Raw genomic sequence first — 20,316 nt, 5'->3', positions numbered from 1 at the left:
TTGGACAGTCAATTTATAAAAAATTTAAATATTATATTTGGATCATTAATATACTATTTAAATTTAAAATTTTTTATATTGTTTTAGGTCCAGATTTTGTGCTGATGCAGCGGACCCTCCCATCCCAAGAGCAAAGCCTAATCCCCCGTTGATTGCCTTGGCCAAAAAACTGAACTTTTGCTTATTAAAGGTAACATTGCTGGGAAATGTTTTTTATAATAATAATAATAATAATAATGATATGATATGAAGCCGTGAAGGTGTTCTCTCCGGAACGAGAAATTTCAAAGCATCTCGTGCAGAGGGAGACAGACGAGCCCACCACCCACTTCAACTATGGTCTAACTTCTTCCCTTGGTGAAATCCATTGTCGTCATTACACGTTTATCCCAACCTCACTCTCACTTTCCTTTATCTAATATTCACCCAAAACCTCTTAGGCCGTATACCATTTCTCTTCTCTGTATTTTTACCCTTCACCCACCAACCACTGTTACTTAATCCCTTGTATACATATACAAAGAACAGACGTGCTTATTAATAACTGTTCTTCACCCATATCAATCACTCGTTGAAAACCCCGGTCCTTCTTTACTACATTGTATCAATCCCGTTCACCCTGCAGCATATGCTCCGCTTTCTGCGACCAACTCAAACTCGATACAGTCTAAATCTAAAGCCTATCGATCTGGAATAGATCGTTGAAAAATTCTTATTACACCCAACCAGTCAAAAATCAAAAGCCAGTACAGATTATAATTTACAGTTCAAAGCTCAGAGCTCTGTCTGAAGAAGCTCGGGCTCTGTTATCTTGCTGATACGACTACCCTCACGAATTAAAACCAACTTTACATGTCGAAAAGCAAACCGATACATCAAAAGTCGAAGGGCTCAGGCCCAAAGACCAGATCGCCGTACAGCATATCAGAAATGGGATCCTCGTGGCTCGATTCCGGGGAGAGTAGGTAATCCTCCGATGAAGACGAGGGAATTTCTTCCTTACACTGCGTTTTGGTCGTGGGAAGAGATGAGGACGAGGATGACGAGAAGAAGGCTTGTTTGGCAGGGAGGTTATTGTCAAAACTGATAAATATGGAAGGGCGAGAAGGAGAATTAGCATCCAAAATGATGTCGCTGTTCAGCGAGTTTCTGCTGCAGGTGTGATGGCCGTGATAGGTTGTCCTGTACAGCTCAGGCTTCTCTTGAATTCTCTGCACCTGTTTGGTTGCTTGGCATCCCTGATCAAACCTATGACTGCACCTGAAGTAGTTCCTGCATCCACACAGTTCAAATTTGGATCACAACTAGGAAATCAAGGAGTAGGTTCTTTTTCTTCAAGACCAGGATTTGTGATCTGACACACATAACACCAACAGTATAATGTTTGAAATTGGAAGTATGTGTGACTGTCGTGCCAGACATGAGAAACGAGATCATGTGATGTTTGAGACATGTCAGCCAATCAGACATCAGATCATAGACGAAAATTTCAAAATGAATAGTAGTAGTAAAAATGACAAAAAAGGATAGTCGATCTTTCTTATTCGGGATCGATCAATCACCGTTTCCTTTAAAAACAGAATGGATTTGTGGGTGACACATGGGCGGGAAAATTAGAATCGAAAAACGAAGTCCTACAGAGCTGGAAACATGTTAGTAAGGGTATTTTTTTACCTTGGGTATGGAGCATTCATTATATTCTTTTGACCATACTTTCTCCACGCGTGGCCATCATCAATCGGAGTTTCGGAGTCTATCTCCGATGTTTGCGATGTTCTCCTGGAAGCCAGAAACGGGTATCGTGAGTAAACTAAGATTCATTTCCAAAACTGAACCAAACCAACTGTATGCAATTAGGGAGTTAAGATTAGAGAATATGATGACAGTGGAGACCTTCTCTTATAAGAGCCTCTTGCTCGTTCCTTGACGGCGGAAGTACTCTTGCAACTATCTTCAGAGTCGTCAGATTTAGCGGGAAGCAAGCAAGAAAAATGTTGTTGCATCTGGGAATCGTGAGAGTGGAGATTCAAGAGTAAAAGGGCGTTGGAAAAGGAGGTCAACACCTTGTCCGCGAGATCTTGGGCAAACGGTGTCGTTCCCTCGCCATCTCCTTCTCCGCTGGAGTTGAGAATGAGCCGGCGAAGCTGGGTAGCAAATTCGCGGCCTCTCTCCAGTTCCTGGATTGCCTTTCCACGATCCGAAAGAAGATTCTCCATTTCTGTGTGTGAGAGAAAGAGAGAGTGTGTGAGCAAGGCAGAGCGAAGATAGAGAGAAGGCGTGTTCTTATTTGAGGCGGATTCATTTCTTACTTCCCCGGGGGAACGAAGGAAGCCGGCTGTGAAAGTTCCACATGTTTGACAAGCCAATCCTCCCACACGCGCCTCAGCTTTACGTGTTGTGTACCAACGAATGAGGTTTTGCCACTTGGGTTTGTGCGTGACGAAGGCTAGGTGAAGTCATGGTGCTTACAGTAGCAAGCTAACGTCATCCGCCCTGTAGCAAGCGAGCAACGTGCGTTTATTATATGATATTCACTTTCTTCTAATTTATAAAATATTTTTTTTATCTTTTTTTGGCCAAAATATTTTTTTTCTTTTATCAAAATCACCAGCATTGATACTCTTTGGTCCTCATCGCTCACTGAAATCCAAGAAATTCTTAAAATTTATTAGTTTTCTCTATTTTTTTAAATTACTAATACTTTATGTAAACGTTAACATTAAATAAATAAAATTTTAATAAATAATAAATATGTATTTTGTAAATAAAGAGCAAATTATTGCGACATTTTAGATTGTAAGATATTTTTATACTCTTTCTATTAAAAAATATAAAATATTTTTTAAGAAGTTGGATATTTAAAAATATTAATCATTTTTAGTCATTCGAGATATAATTATTGTCTTTTTTTTAAAGTGCTCTTATTAATAATGACTTTATATTTATTGTAAGGTGTTTAATAGGAATAAATATGAAAAGATAGGATTAATTAAAAAATAAATAATTATTTTATTGAGAGTGAGATTCAATTAAAAATGGCTTACATTTTTAAAAGGAGGAAGTAAAAAATTTAATTTTTTTTAATTATAAGATATTCTAACATAATAAAATTTAATTAATATTTTTAACATATTATTCTTTTTATTATATCATTTTTATTTAATATATTTATAGATGCAGTATTAATTAGAAGACACCTTTAAAAGTTAAAATTATAAAATATATGTAATAAATTTTATCTAAAAATATTTTAAATTAAGAGTAATATTAATGCGAGGCAACAAGAGTACCAGCATGACAACTGGCGGGTGAGGGTTAAATGGTGCATTTATTTAATAAAGGTACTACTATTAAATTGGAATAATGCGTTTTTTTCTAAGGCACGGATAAGAATAAGGATGCCTGGGGGAGATATGCAGTGCATAGCATGACTACGATAATAGCGATGCGCCCCACCAAAATATCTACATGGATTCCATCTAACCATCAGATTTCCACTTTTCAAACTGGTAACACCAGCATCATCGTCATAAAATTCTCAAGTACACATTGCCCCCGCGCCCATGTCTTCAGCATTTTCAATCATTTTTTTGAGGAAAAAAAACCATATTCCTCTTCTCAGTGAAATTATAGATTTACGAAAATATTTTTGCTTGATCCAAAATCACAGCGTCAGGCCCAACTATGGTGATACCCAAAGCTCAAACCAGAAAAGAACAACACTCGACCCATTAGCAGTCCAATATTGCTCAAATAAGTGGGACGGAGTGTTTTGAAAAAATGAATTGTGTTCACTTTTTCTACTCTCCGAAATTCTCATTGCACTCGAGCCCATTGCTTTGCATGATAGAGCTCCCTTAGGGATCTAAATGCGTGCACAATTATGCGCTTCTACTAAGGCCAAGCTTGAATTTGAAAGAAAGTGATGTAACATCTTAAGTTTTTAATTTTAAAATTTTTAAGTGCTTAAAAGTGTAAATTGATCAAAATAAAATATTTATGAATTAATGATATTTTTAAATGATTAATATAGTTATTGGAACATTGGATAATTTTAAAAGATGGCTAAATTAGAGTTCAAGCGAACCAGGGCATAGAAGAAGGGCCAAAAATCATCTTGAGCCATTCTGTGCCATCCGCCATGATGGATGCGCCATGCAGCCTGGCAAATGCACGAAAATTTGAATATATCATATAGTCGTGCGTATTAGAAAACACAAGCGTTGGAGACTAAGCTTGAGGCTGTTAGGATTGATCTCCAATGTCACTTTGGGAGCATTTAAAGCTTGATTATTGTTGAGTAAGTTTCCTCTCCTTCTTCCTCTCATTTATGCAAAATTTCTATAGTTTTTGGGTAATGTGAAGTTTGATTTTGGTTTTCTTAGGTTATAACCAAACCTATTGGTCTAGTTAAGGACTTAAAAAATTAAATCAAGCTTCTAAACCTAAATTTAAAGTATTTTGAAGCGATTTGAAATTTTTGGCTAGGGTTTAAAGGAATTCTATGTGAGATTTGTGATGTTTGGATCAATGTGGGTGAAGAATTGGTGTTATTTATGTGGTTGGGTGTTAAATGAAATTAATGAAGTGTGATGGAAGTGTTGATAGTGTTAAAATAGGATTTTAGGTATAGTAGGTACTTAAAATTAGACTAAAAAGGGGTTAATTAGAGTGAGAATTGATGATTAAATATTTAATCTATAGATTAAATATTGATCGGGCATTGTTACATCAGTAGACACTTGGGTTTTATGCATGTAAGGAGATCTAATTTAAGGGCCTAAAGATCAAAATTTTAGAGCCCAAGTTAAAGGAATTAAATCTGAAAAGAAAATTTGGATAGGTCATGTTTGATATAACGAAAACGCATTTCACCGCAGCGAAGTGTGATTTTAGTAAAACGCACAATTTGATCTTCAATGAAATTTTAAGGTTTGTGCACCTCATTTTCTACCATTCTTCATCTCTAGCAACTGCAGAACGTTTATGGAGAGTAAAAGGAGCTAAAGGAGGGCTGGAGAAGCTTGGATTTGGTAAAAAATTAAGGATTTTGCTTAAGATTGCTCCAATTAAGCTTTTCTTTTCCTTTTTCTCTTTACTTTGCTATATATATTGTCGATTTTTCTATCATGGAAGCCATGTGTGGCTAATTTTCTCTTAATTTAGAGTAGCTATGAACTAATTCTTAGATTAAAGCATGTTTAAACCATTTATTTGAACTTAATATTAGTTTTGTTTACTTAATCTTGTACTTATTTGTCTATTTAATACTTGGCCACCATTGAGTGTGAATTTAGAGGTTTAAGTTTTGCCTTGAAAGAAGAAAATTTGAATTAGACTATTAGATTAAGTAATATGCGATTAGAGTTTATTCTAATTTGTCAATAGGATAGGAATATACCTATTGAACTCATATAATCAAATTAGAGTGAGTTTATGCCTTTTTATCTCTTAGGTAATTGTGTTAGGAATAACATTTTAATTCAAGAGAGGGGTGTAATTAATTGGAAGATAATTATTCTTATTAATACTTTAGATTAGCAAATTAATGTTAAGTGAATTTATTTGGGTAATTACATGCTATATGAATTGAAGAAGGGATTAACCACCTTAGGTTGTCTTAATTATTTGTGGTTATTGAAATTTTTATTTTAGTGCATTTTTCTAATTTCAATCTTTATTTTGCAAATTCAAATCCAAATCTTGCCTTGCTCAACTTAAATGAAAATGGGGACTTTATTGCCTAATTATTAATTAATTTGATTCCTCGTGGAAACAACTTTGATTTATCACTTACTATTTTATGAATCATACACTTGCATAATCCATTATATAATTGTGTGCATCAAGTTTTTGGTACCATTGCCAAGGCTGGCATTAAAGGACATTTAGTAGTTTTTGATTATGCAATTTATTTTATTGTATTTGTTTGTTGCTCAATTAGATTGTTGATCTTGCTCTTTTGTGCTCGCAGGACTATACTTTATGCCATGTAGAGCTAAGGCTAAAAAGACACCTACAAGAATGAAAAGTATCCACGAACTCTTTAACGCAACATCACCTTTAAATTCATCTCACAAGGATAAAGAAACAGTAGTTACAAAGATAGCTGAGGAAAATCATAATAGGTCAATCTGTGATTTTGTTGGAAAAATCATGAAGAGTACTCAATCTAGCATTATAGTGCCAGAATTTTGAGCAAACAATTTTGAGATCAAGCCAATGATGATTACCATGATTCAAATTGCTGACCTGTTTAGTGGTGCTCCATATCAAGATGCTAATCATCACATGTCTTTCTTAGATGTGTGTGATTCCTTCAAGCAAAACAGAGTATTAAAGGATGTTTTAAGACTGTGATTATTTCCAATCTCTATTAAAGGCAAAGCCAAAAAGTGGCTACTCAATTTACTAGAAAGGTCTATTAGCAATTGAGACGATCTAGAAGTGAAATTCTGAGGTTGCTTTATTTCGAACAACAAGATTGTTGATGCTAGGCGTGATTTGATTAATTTCATGCAACTACTTAATGAGCACTTATATACTATGTGGGAGAGATACAAGTAAATAATGAGAGCATGCCTAAGTCATAGGATAGATAATTGTGCCATTGTTCAGAATTTTTGCACAAGACTTAATTCTCAATCTAACTCTATGTTGACCTCCATTCTTAATGGGAGTTATGACCAAAGGCTTGTTGATGAAGTTATGAATGTCTTGAACACTTTATCAGAGAGTCATTCACATAGAGGGGATGAGAGACACATGGTTCTTCAAAAGGCAAGTACTAAGGAAGATTCTTCTACTCAATTGGCCTCTATCTTGTCAGCTTTTAACAAGAAGTTTGATCTTTTAAAGTCTCAAGTAATGAAGAACTTTGCTTTATTTGTCAATTCTATGCAATTATCTCTTATTATGTGCCTTAGATGACGTTGTGCAATATGCATTCTACGGTTGTGATAAATGAGTTCTAGAGGGAATTGTGAGCTGCTTAACTTGAGGATGAAGTTACCCTTAAAATCCATGAGGACATTAAAGAGAGGCAAACCACAGAGTTCAGATTTAATGATGACAGTTATGTGATATATCAAGACTGGATCTATGTACTAAGCAATGAGGAGATAAGGAAGATGATCCTAGAGGAAGCACACCATAGTTAATACACAATTCACCTTGGTCCCACTAAAATGTATCAAGATATGAAGCAGATATGGTGCTGGCCTGGAATAAAGAAGGATGTGATAAAGTATATGGCCATGCCTAATATGCCAAAAGGTCAAGATTGAGCACCAGAGGTTGGGTGGTGTGTTGTAACCACTTAGGATTCTTGAGTAGAAATGGGACAGCATATCCATTAATTTCATCACTAGTTTGCCTAGAATTCAGTCAGTTTTATGATGCTATTTGGGTGATTATGGATCGTTTGACCAAGTCAGCACATTTTCTAATAGTAAAGATGACTTATTCACTTGAGAAATATACTAAAGTTTATGTGAATGAGATCATGAGACTTCATAGAATGCTGAAGGACATTATTTATGGTCGTGATTCGAGGTTCACATTGAACTTCTGGATAACATTGCCGAGAGTAATAAGAACCAGATTGAGGATTAGTATGGTCTATCATTCACAGACGGATAGCCAAATTGAAAGAACTACCCAGACGTTAGAGGATATGTTGCGAGCCTATGATATAAAATTGAGGGGTAGTTGGGACACTTATCAACCATTGGCGGAATTTGCCTACAACAACAGTTACCACTTTAGCATTAAGATGGTTCCATATGAGGCTTTGTATGGGAGAAGATGTCGATCGCCTCTATGTTGAATGGAATTGAGTAAGAGAAGTTTATTGGGTCTGAATTTTGGTTGATTAAACCATTTAAAAGATTTAAATGATTAAGGAAAAGTTGTTGACAACTCAAAGTAGGCCAAAGAACTGCATCGATAGATATAGAAGGTTGTTGGAATTCTTGATAGATGATTATGTATTCCTGAGAGTCACACCGATGACTAGTATTGGGAGATCAATAAAAGCCAAGAAGTTAACTCTTAGGTTTATTGGTCCCCTTAAGATTTTGGAGAAATTGAGACCTGCGGCCTATTAGATTGTCTTGCCGCCTCATTTATCGGGCGTTCATGATGTTTTTTATGAGTCAGCTGAAGAAGTATCAACTGAATCCTACTCATGTTATTGGGTCGGAAGATGTGGAACTTTAAGAGAATTTAATATATAGAGCTGAACCAAAGCAGATTGTAAATGTAAACGACCAATAATTGAGAAATAAGAGCATTCATTTGGTTAAAATCTTTTGGAAGAACATGACTCTCAGTGATGCGTCTTGGGAAACCAAGGACAAAATTCCTAAAAGGAGGAAAAAATTGTAATATCCTAATCTTTCAACTTCAAAATTTTTAAGTATTTAAGAAGGGTAAATTGATCAAAATAAGAGATTTATGAATTAGTAATGTTTTTGGATGATTAATATAGTTATTATATCATTGACCAGCTTTAAAAGAGGGCTAAGTTAGAGTTTGGGTGGACCGAGGCACAGAAGGAGGCTTAAAAACCATGTTGAGCCATTCTGTGCCATGTGCTGTGAAAGACACACCATATGCCGCATTGGATGCACGAAAATTTGAATATATCAAATAGTTGTGTGCGTCATAAAATAGAAGAGAGAGTTGAGGAAACGATAGAGGCGTCAGAGAATTATTTTATTAATGCTTACTTGCTAATGGGGACTTGTCATTCTTGGTAATAAAAACAAGTAAGCATTTATAAAAACCAATGTAAATTAAATTTTTTAACAAGTCTAGTTCATAATTCAACAAGTAGCCATTTGTAAAATGATAACTAACCATTGAGCTTTTAGTAAATATTAGCATGGAAAGCAAAAACAAAGTTATATATATATATATATATATATATTTTTTTTTTTGCATTATATAATTGAAGAGAATTGTTAGCCTAGTGGCTAATTATTTTTTTGGAAGCTAAGAGGATATAGGTTCAAATCCCACCTTGGCCACATTAAAAAAAAAATAATTTGTCTCCTTCATCAGTTTGGTGACCAACACTAGAGCTCCGACTGGCGGTCTTGCCACCGCCGCTTGAGCTCCTATGGCCTGTGCTGTAGGGCAGTCTAAACAACAACGCTAGAGCTCCAATAGCCGGTTATTGAGGAGATTTAAAAAAAAAATAGGGGCATTTTTATCGTCACACTAAAAATTAATTACGTTTTGGTTCCTTGGTCATGCAGCATGATTTCAAAATCATTTGGTCCTTCTCGGTAAATAAAATTCTCCGAAGGTCCTTCACTGTGATTTTCCTAAATTCTACAATATGACACAACAACAGAAACCTTATCCCATTAAGTAGGTAGGGTTGGCTATATGCATTATGCAGCATCATTGTTTTTTTTTTAATATCATGCCAAACATAATTGTCTTGTTGTTTTGTTCCATTAAATCCCATTCCTATATGAAAAGTAGGTGCACATCCAGGCAGATGTGGTGAATTATTGGTCCAAGGGAGTTAAGTGATGACTTCTCTTCCAACTTGCAAGTTGCCCATGTCATGATATTAAAAAACAATCAAGAACCGCGCTGGCTGATACAAACAAATGGGAAAGGGAAAAAAAGAATGAACCCATGTCATATGAGGACTGAGCAGTGAAGGGGCCATTTTAATAATAATGATCATTACATTTGGGTACAGAGTAGAGACTTCATTGTACGACGGTTGCATGCTTGATCACCTTACCATTGTTGATTGTTGGATCAAAGGCTTGTAAGAGTGTTTCTTTGGTGAATGGAGATGCGACTACTCTCCTTTATGGCTTTATCCACTTGCGCAACAACATTGGTCCAAAAGCCTCATACGATTCTTGTCCTGTATCGCAAGTAAAGCAGAAAATGGGATTCTCCGACAACCCTGGTAGGGTTCGCTGGCCCACCTCTCTGCATCATACCAGAAAAACCTTCTACAAATGAATCTATCTAGATCATTTTCTGGACCTCACTTACATGTCTCCCTATTTCTTTCACAACACTCCTGTTGAAAAGATTCATGGGAGGATTTTGGAGTCTGTTACTGATACTTACCCCTGCGAAACACCTCCTCCCAATCACAAAAAAGGTTAACCTACATATGAGTCAATCTAGAGTAATTTCTGGACCTCAATTACACGTCTCCCTATTTCTTTTACAACACTCCTGTTGAAGAGATTCATGGGAGGATTTTGAAGTCTGTTATTCATATTTGAACCCCTGCGCGAAACACCTCCTCCCATGTCACAAATTAAAGATTTATGTCACTATATTAGATAGGTTGTCCATCAGCAAGAATTTGTCCAATAACCGACTTCGCATTGAGTATAGCCCTTTAAATCCTATTTTAGAATTTACAAACTTAAATCCTTATTGGCAAATCAAATTGTTCTTCCCCAGGAAATAAAAGCAAGCTTACTTCTTATGTCAGTTAATAGTATGATTAATATAGTGATATATGCAGAGAGAGAGAGAGAGAGACAAAATCTTACAGCATGATGTGTCTGTGATGCATAATATGACGGTGCTAATGAAGTTTTTGAGATAATAGAAAAGCCATATCCTTTATATAATAATGATGTGGTAAAATATCACTCCCATCCCCCCTCCTTCTTCCATCTCTTGCTGGCAGTACAATTAATTGAAAATTAGAGATGGGAGTAGAAAATGTATACTCATTCATAACGAGGCATTATGTATTGAATCGAGACTTCCCCACACATTGTTTTAACCTTGAAACTCATTCATGGAAGTGCCCGAATCATGATCAGATTTTTTGCATATCAACTCGGGACGATGATGATCCTGGACTTTGCAACTCAGATTCCTCCCCTGACTCTACCATATCCTCAATCTTTACCTCCGACGGCGAGTCGTTAATCGTCTTTTCTTGTTCCTTATCTCTCAAAGATTTAATTGGAGAAACCCTCTGTTTCAATTAAAAGAAAACAGAAGCCTGTAAATCATAGCGCTATCGATCAAATTGAAACCAAATCGTACTTCTATAGTTTAACTAGTATACGTACCATACAGCGAGACTTAAGCTCCTTCAATCGGAACAATCGATCAACCTCCATCTCAAGGCACTTCTGAAACTGCCCTCTCAGTTCCATCTCCTTCAGGTAACCATCTAACACTGAACCCCTCTCATTCAACATTCTCTCGGTGCTCTCTTTGTCGGATCTTAGCCTTTCGAGCTTCTTCTTGATTGCACTGAGTTCCTCAGCAAGCGACGCATCCAGCGGCTCCAGCTTCATGGGATCAAGATTCTCTTTATTGGAATCACACTTCATCACAGAGATTTCGATCGGTTTTTGCTTGGATTTGGGGGGTGTGACAGGATCGAGGATGAGTTTGGCGGGAGAATTCTTGGGCTGAAGCGGCGTTCGACCAGATCTGGGTCGCAACTTGGGAGCTCCGGTCATGGGAGTCTGAACCATTTGCGATCTTTGCATCACGCAGCTTCTTCTTCTTCTTCTTGTTCTATTAGGCTTTTCTTTTTCCCTTTATCAGTTTCCACTTTTGTGAGAACATACGCTCAATACATATGGGAGGAGTAGCAATGGATTTTGAATTTAAAACCAGACAGGCGCTAACGGCTACTACTTTCTTTATTTCTTTATTTCTTTCTTCTTCTTTTAATTAAAAGCGCCCATCTATGAAAATTAAAAAGAAAAGGAAAAGGAAAGTAAAAACTAGTACACACATGGAAGGAGTCTGCTTGTACGGTTGTACTCGTGTTTGGTAGTTAATTCATGGTTCCAGTATTTATCCCAAAAAAAAAAAAAAGTTATATCATGGGTCCATTATGCTAGATTTCCGAACATTTTAGGCTTAAGATTAGTGATTTAGATTTTTTTTAATAATGATGCAACCATAAATTACGAAGGTAAAAAAGTAATATACAAAGAAGTGTGATACTGATAGTGCATGATATATATTTTTCACACTTTATATATTTTTCTTTTTTTCTCAAAACTTGTAAATGTAACATGTATGAATTGATTGGCTACCCTCGCTGTTTTAAATTATCAAGGTTAGTGGAGTTAAATTATTGAATTTATTCAACATGATGAATTTAGTCACTAATATTGGATTAAGTATCATGAATTTGTTTGTAATCATAACAATAATTAATTACTGGGAATAACTTATAAACGCAACTTGATAGGATGAGTATGAACTTCACCATATTTTCGTGATTGAAAAGGTTAAAGAAAATAGCAAAAAATATTTTCTTGTCCGTATATTTAATTGTTGAAATGTCAGGTTTGTTGAAATTTTGTCTTAGCTTCCTTCAGTTGTTGATTCAGATAAAAGAACATTTATTTCAGACATTAGTGTTTATTTTCCACGCCTAGACGGTAAAAGAGTGAGGAAGAAATGTAGATGAAATGAGCTGCATAATCAGAACATCACAACTTGCAAGATCAATACAGTATTGACGTTGATGCACGCAGAATGATACAGCATATCCTGATATTTATCCCTTCGTTTCATATTTCAAACTGATGCTGATACTCTTGCATCCATCATAAACAGACAGCCTGGCGGATATTGCTTCAGAGTTCATCATGATAGATTATTTCTTCCAGTGCTCTTTTCTTCTTACAACCCCAGTGGCATTTCCAAGAACACCTGGAGTTGAACAGGGCAAGCCTTGTGGATTGAAGGGATATAATGCTTGAGGTGGAAGCAGACTTTGAAAGCACAATTGCATACCCGTCATCCATATAATCTGTTCCATCAGGAAACACCTGCCATAGCAGGCTTCCGGCTCCACTCCCTCCTTTCCTCGTGGAATTTAAGATTGTCTTGTACACTGCGTTTATAAGGTTGTCTCTGTAAGTTGAATTGTAGCCAGGATCTTTTGCAGACACTCCAAACTCAGCAAAAACCACAGGCATTCCAAGATACTTTTCAGCATCTTCTATGTGGGCTTCCATCCAAGATGTTACGAATGGGAGATGCGTTTCAGAAATTGCTTGAGAAATCCTTCATCCAGGTCAATAATTCTTCATCAGAGATGCCATGTAGAAAAATCCAAGAATGGTGACAGAAAAGAATGGATAGCACAGGTGTTTCAAGAATCTACATGTTAAGAGATTTTAACAAGACTATTTGTTGATTTTTAGTGCAAAGCTCGGACTTTCTAGTTGAAGTCATTCTTGACAGTCACCAAAGCATCAGAGTTCAACCCAACAAACCTTTATGTGAGGTGGTCTATCAGAGATTATGATTTAACTTTACGCGGTCATTTACTTGAAAGTTTACAACTGAAAAATATAACCGTTGACTATAGTTACCAAGAATCTGGATATATGTGAACAGAAGCGAAGTCAACACCAAGAACTTGGTGGTTTCTGATAAAATCTGTTCCAACTTGCTGAGCATATGTGTTTGGATTGAACTGAACTCTCTGAGGAGTTGAAGGGCCATAAAATCCTTCTAATCCAATCTCCACAAGGTGCTTTGGGTCAATGCTCTTCACGTACACCGCCATGTCTTGTATCCAATCCTAATACAGACACAGCTCAGTTCAGTTCGTGAAATCATAGGTGGTCTTTCCAATGCTGTCAATGTCATGATGTCGTCTTTGATCCAAAGACGCCGAGATATATAAAATAACAATGTATTAAACGCTTACAAAGAACTGTATATGAACTAAAGAAATACACGAGGGACAGAACCTGTAATTTATCGCCTGTAGGATCTGAAGTGCATCGAGGCTCATTCATGAGTTCCCAAGCGAAAATTGTGGGGTCATTCTTGTAAGTGATGTTTGTGAATGTATTAACCCTATTCAACACGGTCTACAAAGTGAAACAGGAAAAAAAGCGTCTCAGACAAAATAATCTGAAGGAATTGAGGTGAGCTGTGTATGTTGTGCATCTAAGAAACTTGCCTTGACATGGGTCTTGTAGTAGCTTCTAAGAGTGGGATGGGAGAAGAAGTCATCATCAGAGGTCAAATTAAGGCCAGCAGCTTTACCCCATTTCACATACTGTGCTTTGCCACCATATGCCTCCCAGTTATTAGTCAATGATAATAGGAGCCTTATTTTGTATTTCCTCGCTTCACTTACCACAAAGTCCAAGGCCTGTCAATGAGAATTAAAATCATTTGATGAATTAGTGATGTGAGAAAAACAGGGGATAACAAGGAAACAGAACCTTGAAGACTTGTTCATCATAAACTGATGGGGATTTCTGAAGGGCTCTCCATTGGCCATCATTGAAAGCCCAAGACCTACAAACTGTCATGCCCACTGAGGCTGCTTGCTTGAACACTTCACTGACTTTTCCTCTGGTGGACTCATCTGCTGCAAACACCATCAGCCAGTAAGTGTTAAACCCATTCACATAAAATGGCTTATCATTCACCACAAACTGGTTCCCTTTCTTCTGTACCATCTCCCACTCTTCTTCCACGTCCTCCATTTCACTCCTGATATGAACAATGAAAAACTTAATCAATATACTTACTTCTCCATAATTTTGTCAAAAAATTACATCACCCTCCTATTTTTAAAACTAATATCACTCTCCGAATTTTGCGAAGTTTCTTATAAAATAAAGATTAAACCACCCAAAATTCTCTTCAATTTTGTTAAAATTATATGCCGCTCTCTTTAACTTTAAAAATATATGCAAATCTTCTCCAATTATGGAAAGGGCGTCTAGGTAATTTTATTTTAATAAAATTCAGAAGATGCTTGTGTAATTTTTACTATTCATTTTTAAAAGCCAGGTTGCGTAGATTTTAAAAATAAAAAGGAATGTTTGTGCAAAGTTAAAAAAACTCAAGAATAAGTTATACAATTACCTTTTCTGCTAAGCTTTGAAAATAGAAGCAAAATTCATACGATTACAACGAAATTAAAAAATAATAACAAAAAAAAGGGGGGGGGGAGCTTTTGTGTATAGTGAACATACACATAAGTTGAGACAGGATCAGCTATATGATTGTTGGCTTCTTCATGCTCGTCCTTAACGATGCTCCATTTGTCGTGTTCGCTGTCACCGAACGCAGAGCAGCTTAAATCTTTAGTAAGAATCAGAAAAAGGATGAAAGAAATGGTGCGTAATAATCCGAGTCTCTTGTGGGGATCCATATAGCTGATCATCGTGCCAGGGTGTCCAGACCCTTTTGAACCACATTATATAGATATGTGGTCTTGTCCTCAGAAGAGTAGTGTGAAAGAAGAGATCACGTTTCTAATATTCAATCTTTAAAGCGAAGAAAAAAAAAGCTTTAAATTGCCTTCTCTTCCATTGCTAAGCAAAATTAAATAGAGATGAAGGGTAGGAGTAAAGTTGCAAGCTTGTGACTGCCAAGGTACGTCAGATTGATTGTGTTGCACAAAAACAGACTGTAGTTCAGGAAATCGCTAATAGTTCGTACAGGCAGTATTAGTTGCGATGTCTCTATCAACAATTAAGATTTGTCCTCCATCAAGGAGAAAAAAGGAGGACCACATACGAGTTCGTGTGTATATAATTCATACCTGTGAATGTGTGAACCCATATCTTGTATGAGAAGACCCTGCGGGGAGGTTGGTTTTGAGCTGATGAGAAAGAAAAGTAGAAGAAGAAGAAAGCAAGCGGTGGATCTGAATTCTCAGGTAAGTATATGGAGAAATGTCTTTTGTGATTGTGAAGCTTTTGTATCACTGTTTGTCTTGGACGAAAGAAATAGCCGCTGCCTCTAAAGTCAACAATAGTTCTTTCGTTATCCGCCGTTCCTTGATTAAGCTCAGTGTAGCCTTGCCTACTTGTCACTGCTTCCATCTTCTGATCTTGACACCTACTTGTTTTGGAACTATATATATATATGTATATGTATGTATGTATGTATTTGACTGAAAGGAGTGTATTCAATGTCCAAAGAGATTACATCAAGTTAAGTTGATCTACTGGAATATTCTCATCATCCATGGCCTCTTGGGTAAAGAGGTATATGCATATATATGAGCATGATATATATTATATGAAGTATGAAAGATAAATGGCTATCATATTTTGCAGATGATGTTTCCTTTTCCTAATTTCGTATTTTATGAAGTATGAAGTATGAAGCATATCATGCGTCTATTTTCCAATTTCAGTTACGCCCTCTCTACCTTTTCCATTCTTCAACCCATTTGCTTTTTCAATTGAGCACGTTATCCCTGCGCATTACACAGAAATGTCTTGCGTATACTGTAGCTTGTTATCACCCTTATATTTTATATCGAAGCTAGACAAGATTGCGATGATCAAACACAACTTTTAACTTGAATCTAAATAATAGTACAAAATATTGTGCGGAACATAAGTTTCAATTTTTACATTTATTCTCCTATTCTTTCTATTTCTTTTTTTAATATCCTTTGTGCGTTATTCACTCGTGTAAATGTTGGAAATGATCAGATTGATCCGAATTGCACAATTTCATCCTCTACCTTGCACGAAAAGATCAAACAAACGCTCGGAAACATTTAAACAAGGCAACTTTTTATATATTTCCAAAACAGACTTGCTAGAACATGGTGACGCCAATTTGAATGAATGACATCGTTGCGAAATCCAATATTTACATCCAGAACGCAAAACAAGAACAGTATACAGAGTTGATAAAGGAGAACCACAGCTTCTTGCCGTTGGAAACAAGTCCTTATTGACGCTCAACAATTGAGTCAGTAATGGCAACAATTTTCTTCAGCAGCTCAGTCTTGTTGGCTCCTACCAGTTTGTCAATCTGATTCCCATCTCTGAGAAAGAAGAAAGTTGGAGTGGCTTTGATATCCCAGGAAGTGCTAAAGTCCTAAAACATACAGAATCATTATACATTCCCCATGACTTAAAGATCACAAAGAAAAAACTAGTCATAAATACACAAAAATTTGATCTCTGCGATCCTCATTCTCTTGATTAAAAATAGTTTTGAGCTTTAGGAATGGTGGGCCTAAGTTTTGTTTACATTTCCAAACCTAAAGAGCTTTGCAGTAAAGGGACATGTTAAAGATTACATTTCTAATCAAGAGAAAACTCAAATATCATCAAATAAAGTTTCATCTTTGATTTGACGTTATGCATGTATCTAGTATGTATGTTTATTGATGAAATGATTAATACATTTCCTGAACGAAGAATTCTACATCCGCTTTCAAGGGGGAGTACAGAGTACTAGTTAAAAACACATGCGTCACTACTAAATTATATCACAAAATCATGGTATGAAGTGATAACATTTATAGCTTCACTACTTACAGTGAGTTCATCAACGTCAATTACTAAGAATATGATTGACGGGTATTTCTCTGATAACTCACAGACATAAGGTGCAATCATCTTACAAGGGCCACACCATGATGCACTGAAGTTTGCAATCACCTGTTGAACATACAACTCCAGTTGAAAAGAAATCATAATAAGGAATAACATGAAGTATAAAAACAATCTTCTGAACTATCAGCAAGCATTTAAACCATCATAGAAAAAAACATGAGGGCTTGAATTTAGAGTTTATGCGTGCATGCTCTAGTGTGTGTGAGAGCAAGAGATTAAGAGTAGATAAACTTCCAACTAAGCAAATTAATATCGGCACAGAATATTTTGGAGGAAGCATGTCAGAAATAGCCACATCAAACCCGTGTCATTAAGATAGTTATCTTCCCAAAGACAATATGATAAAACTAGTTGTCAGTCAATTTGACATCAGCAATTCAGTATAGATTAGTCAGACTAAAAACATGCTAGATCAAGGAAATCTGTTTGTGCTTTAAAAAGCTTTCCTGCAGACCCAAGAAGAATCTACCAGAGCATGACTCAGCCAATTTTGAAAATATCAGCTCATATTTGATATTTCTATCTTCCAATAACATGAAAAATACGTCTAAATTTCTTGTCACATTAAATGGTTAGATATAGTTACCACATATGATTCTGAATAGGACACACAAAACTTTACGTTAGGATATGTGCTACTGAAAAGAACTAAGACTCATATTGATAAGATATGATGTTGATGTTGAACACCAAGCTTGATGACAGTCAAAATATGAGACAGTACTAGGTTTTGAAAAATAGAGTATGTAGAATATTCTAATCAGCACTAACCAAGGTCAAAATATGGTATATTAAAAAATGTGTATTTTTATAGGGCTTCTGAAATGTTGCCAAGGCTATAAGCATTAGTGAAAAACAATGGGTATTAATATACTCCCAAACCATGTAAGATGAAAATCTTACAATTTTGCCATCTTTTCTTGCTTCTTCCATCTTCAGATCCCAAGATTCTTTGGAAGTAATAAGTTGTACATTCCCAGCAGCAAAATCCACATGATGATCAGAATAGTTATCCTTGGTTGAAGACTACAAGCAATCAAAGAATGAAACTTCTCTTTCATATATGATATGTCAATAAATGAAGTAGACTAATGCAGTATAAAATGTTGAAACCATTAAGGAAAAACCATACACAGAAACTCTCTTCCTTTCTTTCACATTGAAAGCCAGTAGCAAGGAGGAAACAAAAGGTCAGGACTCATGAAGCTAGTAGGCTGACAGAAGAATAAACATCCACGTTACAGTTAAAACACTTTGTATCATTCAGATCCCTTTCTCACAATCACCAAGCATCTACCTATCTTATTGAGTTATGTCCAACGGGCTATTATTACTTAGATTTCAACATTATCAGAATAGATGCCAATTATAGAAAAGTGAAGAGCATTGGTTTACTTGCACCTATACAAGAGTTGCATTCAGTGTAAAACATCATATTTTCCATGCGTTTGGAAAATAAAGCAATTTTAGTTTTTACGTTCTCCGCGTTTCTAACATCATCTGAAGAGGAAGAAAATAGAACCTGACTACCTGACTAATACCACTATTTAAAGCTAGAAACTCCCTTCCATTATTGAGCATGCCTATAATAATAACCCGTTACCTTCTCTTGCATGGATTCTATTCGATGCTACATCCTGTTACATCCATTTCTCCATTCTGCTCCTTTACTCCCCTTTTCCAATACATTTGACACTTATTACTTACGGTGCAATTTACATAGGCAGGTTGCAGACGTACGAGATCACCTCGGACTGTGGTTGAGGCACTAAAATTCTATCGACAGAAAAGGAAGAGGAACAGTGAAAGAGTACAAAAACAGAAGGGTTTCATAATGCCATTCTCATGAACCCCAGTAATTGAAAACTCGTTAAATATAGCCAAAAAGTGTCCATTGAAAGCTACAGGCAAGCTCAGTCTTAGTCTCAGTGCTAAAAGATTTTGCAGCTACGGAGATTATTTTTCTCCATATCCTGCAAGAGAATGCAATTGATTGGAGATGACAGTTTATAGTAGCATGTGAAGAGAGCAGGAGAGTCCTTACGCCTTAAACATAGAATGAGCACAAGTATCGAGATTCTGATTAAAATATCAAAACATTCTCACCCGAGCCATGCAGTTCCCCATGTATTATTATTGCTTCAAAGCCACGAACTTGTGAACTTCAAGGGGAGAATTAATATGACAAGTGAAGCCTGAAATAAGAAAAAACACTAACTTTAGCTGAACAAGTATCGCAAAAGTCCATCAGCAATAAGAAGAAAGTGGGGCAGACAAGAGCCAAGCAAGGCCTGAATAGTTTGATTTGAAGCAGTGAGCTGAGTGGAAGGAAAGAGATTATAAAACAGAGAATAGAATTGGGAGAAAAGAGGAGAGAAATGCAGAATAGAAAAAGTGAAGAAGGAAAACCTAATTTTGGAGAAGCTGGAGGGAAAGGACGACAAGTGAGGTGGAAGCAGGCAAGTGAATGGGAAGAAGGGGTGGCTCCGACAAGCGGAACAAGAGATAGAGAGAGAGAGAGAAAGAGAGAGAGAGCAGGTGGATAAATATGTTGATGATTTGGATACAGTACGGTTCAAGACTGCCTGAATGCCCCTCCCGACTCTCCTCAGTTCAATTGATTAACTAATAATTAACAATTACCAACATTTAATATTGTTATTTAATAATTAAAAGTGAAGACAACTAAGACCCACTCCCGGTCCCTACTGCAGGCTGGCGTCTCCCTTTCCATGTATCTCTGATTGGTACGCCACACGAGGAAAAGCACGAGCGGTCTTGAGTCGAGTGGTATATAAAATATCAGTAATCAAAACGCGACATTCGGGAAGAGAATGCTAGGAAGAAAATTTAATAAAACGGAGGCAAAATTGGGAACACGACTGAGATTCAACTTGATCATCTAAACCGGAGAGTGGGAGCCACGTTTGAATTA

At 36.3% G+C, this 20,316-nt stretch overlaps 4 protein-coding genes across 6 annotated transcripts; all 4 read right to left on the bottom strand.

Annotated features, from left to right (window-relative positions):
• Positions 1–221: 221 nt before the first annotated feature.
• LOC129288766 (probable WRKY transcription factor 70) lies at positions 222–2,286 on the bottom strand. Its single transcript, XM_054925497.1, has 3 exons — positions 1,894–2,286; positions 1,675–1,779; positions 222–1,272 (listed from the first exon to the last, which is right to left on the bottom strand). The coding sequence occupies exons 1-3, from the start codon at positions 2,214–2,216 to the stop codon at positions 876–878; spliced, it is 825 nt and encodes a 274-aa protein (XP_054781472.1). The 5' UTR covers positions 2,217–2,286; the 3' UTR covers positions 222–875.
• Positions 2,287–10,597: 8,311 nt separating this feature from the next.
• LOC129289564 (uncharacterized) lies at positions 10,598–11,592 on the bottom strand. Its single transcript, XM_054926348.1, has 2 exons — positions 11,079–11,592; positions 10,598–10,981 (listed from the first exon to the last, which is right to left on the bottom strand). The coding sequence occupies exons 1-2, from the start codon at positions 11,505–11,507 to the stop codon at positions 10,820–10,822; spliced, it is 591 nt and encodes a 196-aa protein (XP_054782323.1). The 5' UTR covers positions 11,508–11,592; the 3' UTR covers positions 10,598–10,819.
• An 846-nt stretch (positions 11,593–12,438) lies between these two features.
• On the bottom strand, positions 12,439–15,713 carry LOC129288454 (mannan endo-1,4-beta-mannosidase 6). Of its 2 annotated transcripts, none has more exons than XM_054925038.1 (7): positions 15,560–15,713; positions 14,988–15,068; positions 14,226–14,499; positions 13,958–14,152; positions 13,743–13,865; positions 13,359–13,570; positions 12,439–13,047 (listed from the first exon to the last, which is right to left on the bottom strand). In XM_054925038.1, exons 1-7 carry the CDS (start codon positions 15,577–15,579, stop codon positions 12,615–12,617), a joined length of 1,338 nt encoding a protein of 445 aa, XP_054781013.1. In that variant the 5' UTR covers positions 15,580–15,713; the 3' UTR covers positions 12,439–12,614. The 2 variants fall into 2 exon arrangements, with proteins under 2 accessions (XP_054781013.1, XP_054781012.1); XM_054925037.1 differs by having other exon boundaries at positions 14,988–15,281; positions 15,560–15,662.
• Positions 15,714–16,530: 817 nt separating this feature from the next.
• Positions 16,531–19,973, bottom strand: LOC129288455 (thioredoxin H-type-like). Of its 2 annotated transcripts, XM_054925039.1 has the most exons (5): positions 19,791–19,973; positions 19,488–19,576; positions 18,285–18,407; positions 17,304–17,426; positions 16,531–16,857 (listed from the first exon to the last, which is right to left on the bottom strand). In XM_054925039.1, the coding sequence occupies exons 2-5, from the start codon at positions 19,506–19,508 to the stop codon at positions 16,708–16,710; spliced, it is 417 nt and encodes a 138-aa protein (XP_054781014.1). In that variant the 5' UTR covers positions 19,509–19,576; positions 19,791–19,973; the 3' UTR covers positions 16,531–16,707. The 2 variants fall into 2 exon arrangements, with proteins under 2 accessions (XP_054781014.1, XP_054781015.1); XM_054925040.1 differs by lacking the exons at positions 19,488–19,576; positions 19,791–19,973 and adding an exon at positions 18,985–19,354.
• Between the last annotated feature and the right edge of the window lie 343 nt (positions 19,974–20,316).

This window comes from Prosopis cineraria, unplaced genomic scaffold (assembly GCF_029017545.1).
Source record: "Prosopis cineraria cultivar Desert tree isolate PC_DT_omini unplaced genomic scaffold, ASM2901754v1 PC12, whole genome shotgun sequence".
Taxonomy (NCBI): domain Eukaryota; kingdom Viridiplantae; phylum Streptophyta; class Magnoliopsida; order Fabales; family Fabaceae; genus Prosopis; species Prosopis cineraria.
Note: the sequence above shows the minus strand (reverse complement) of the source record. Positions and strands in the feature narration are given on the sequence as shown.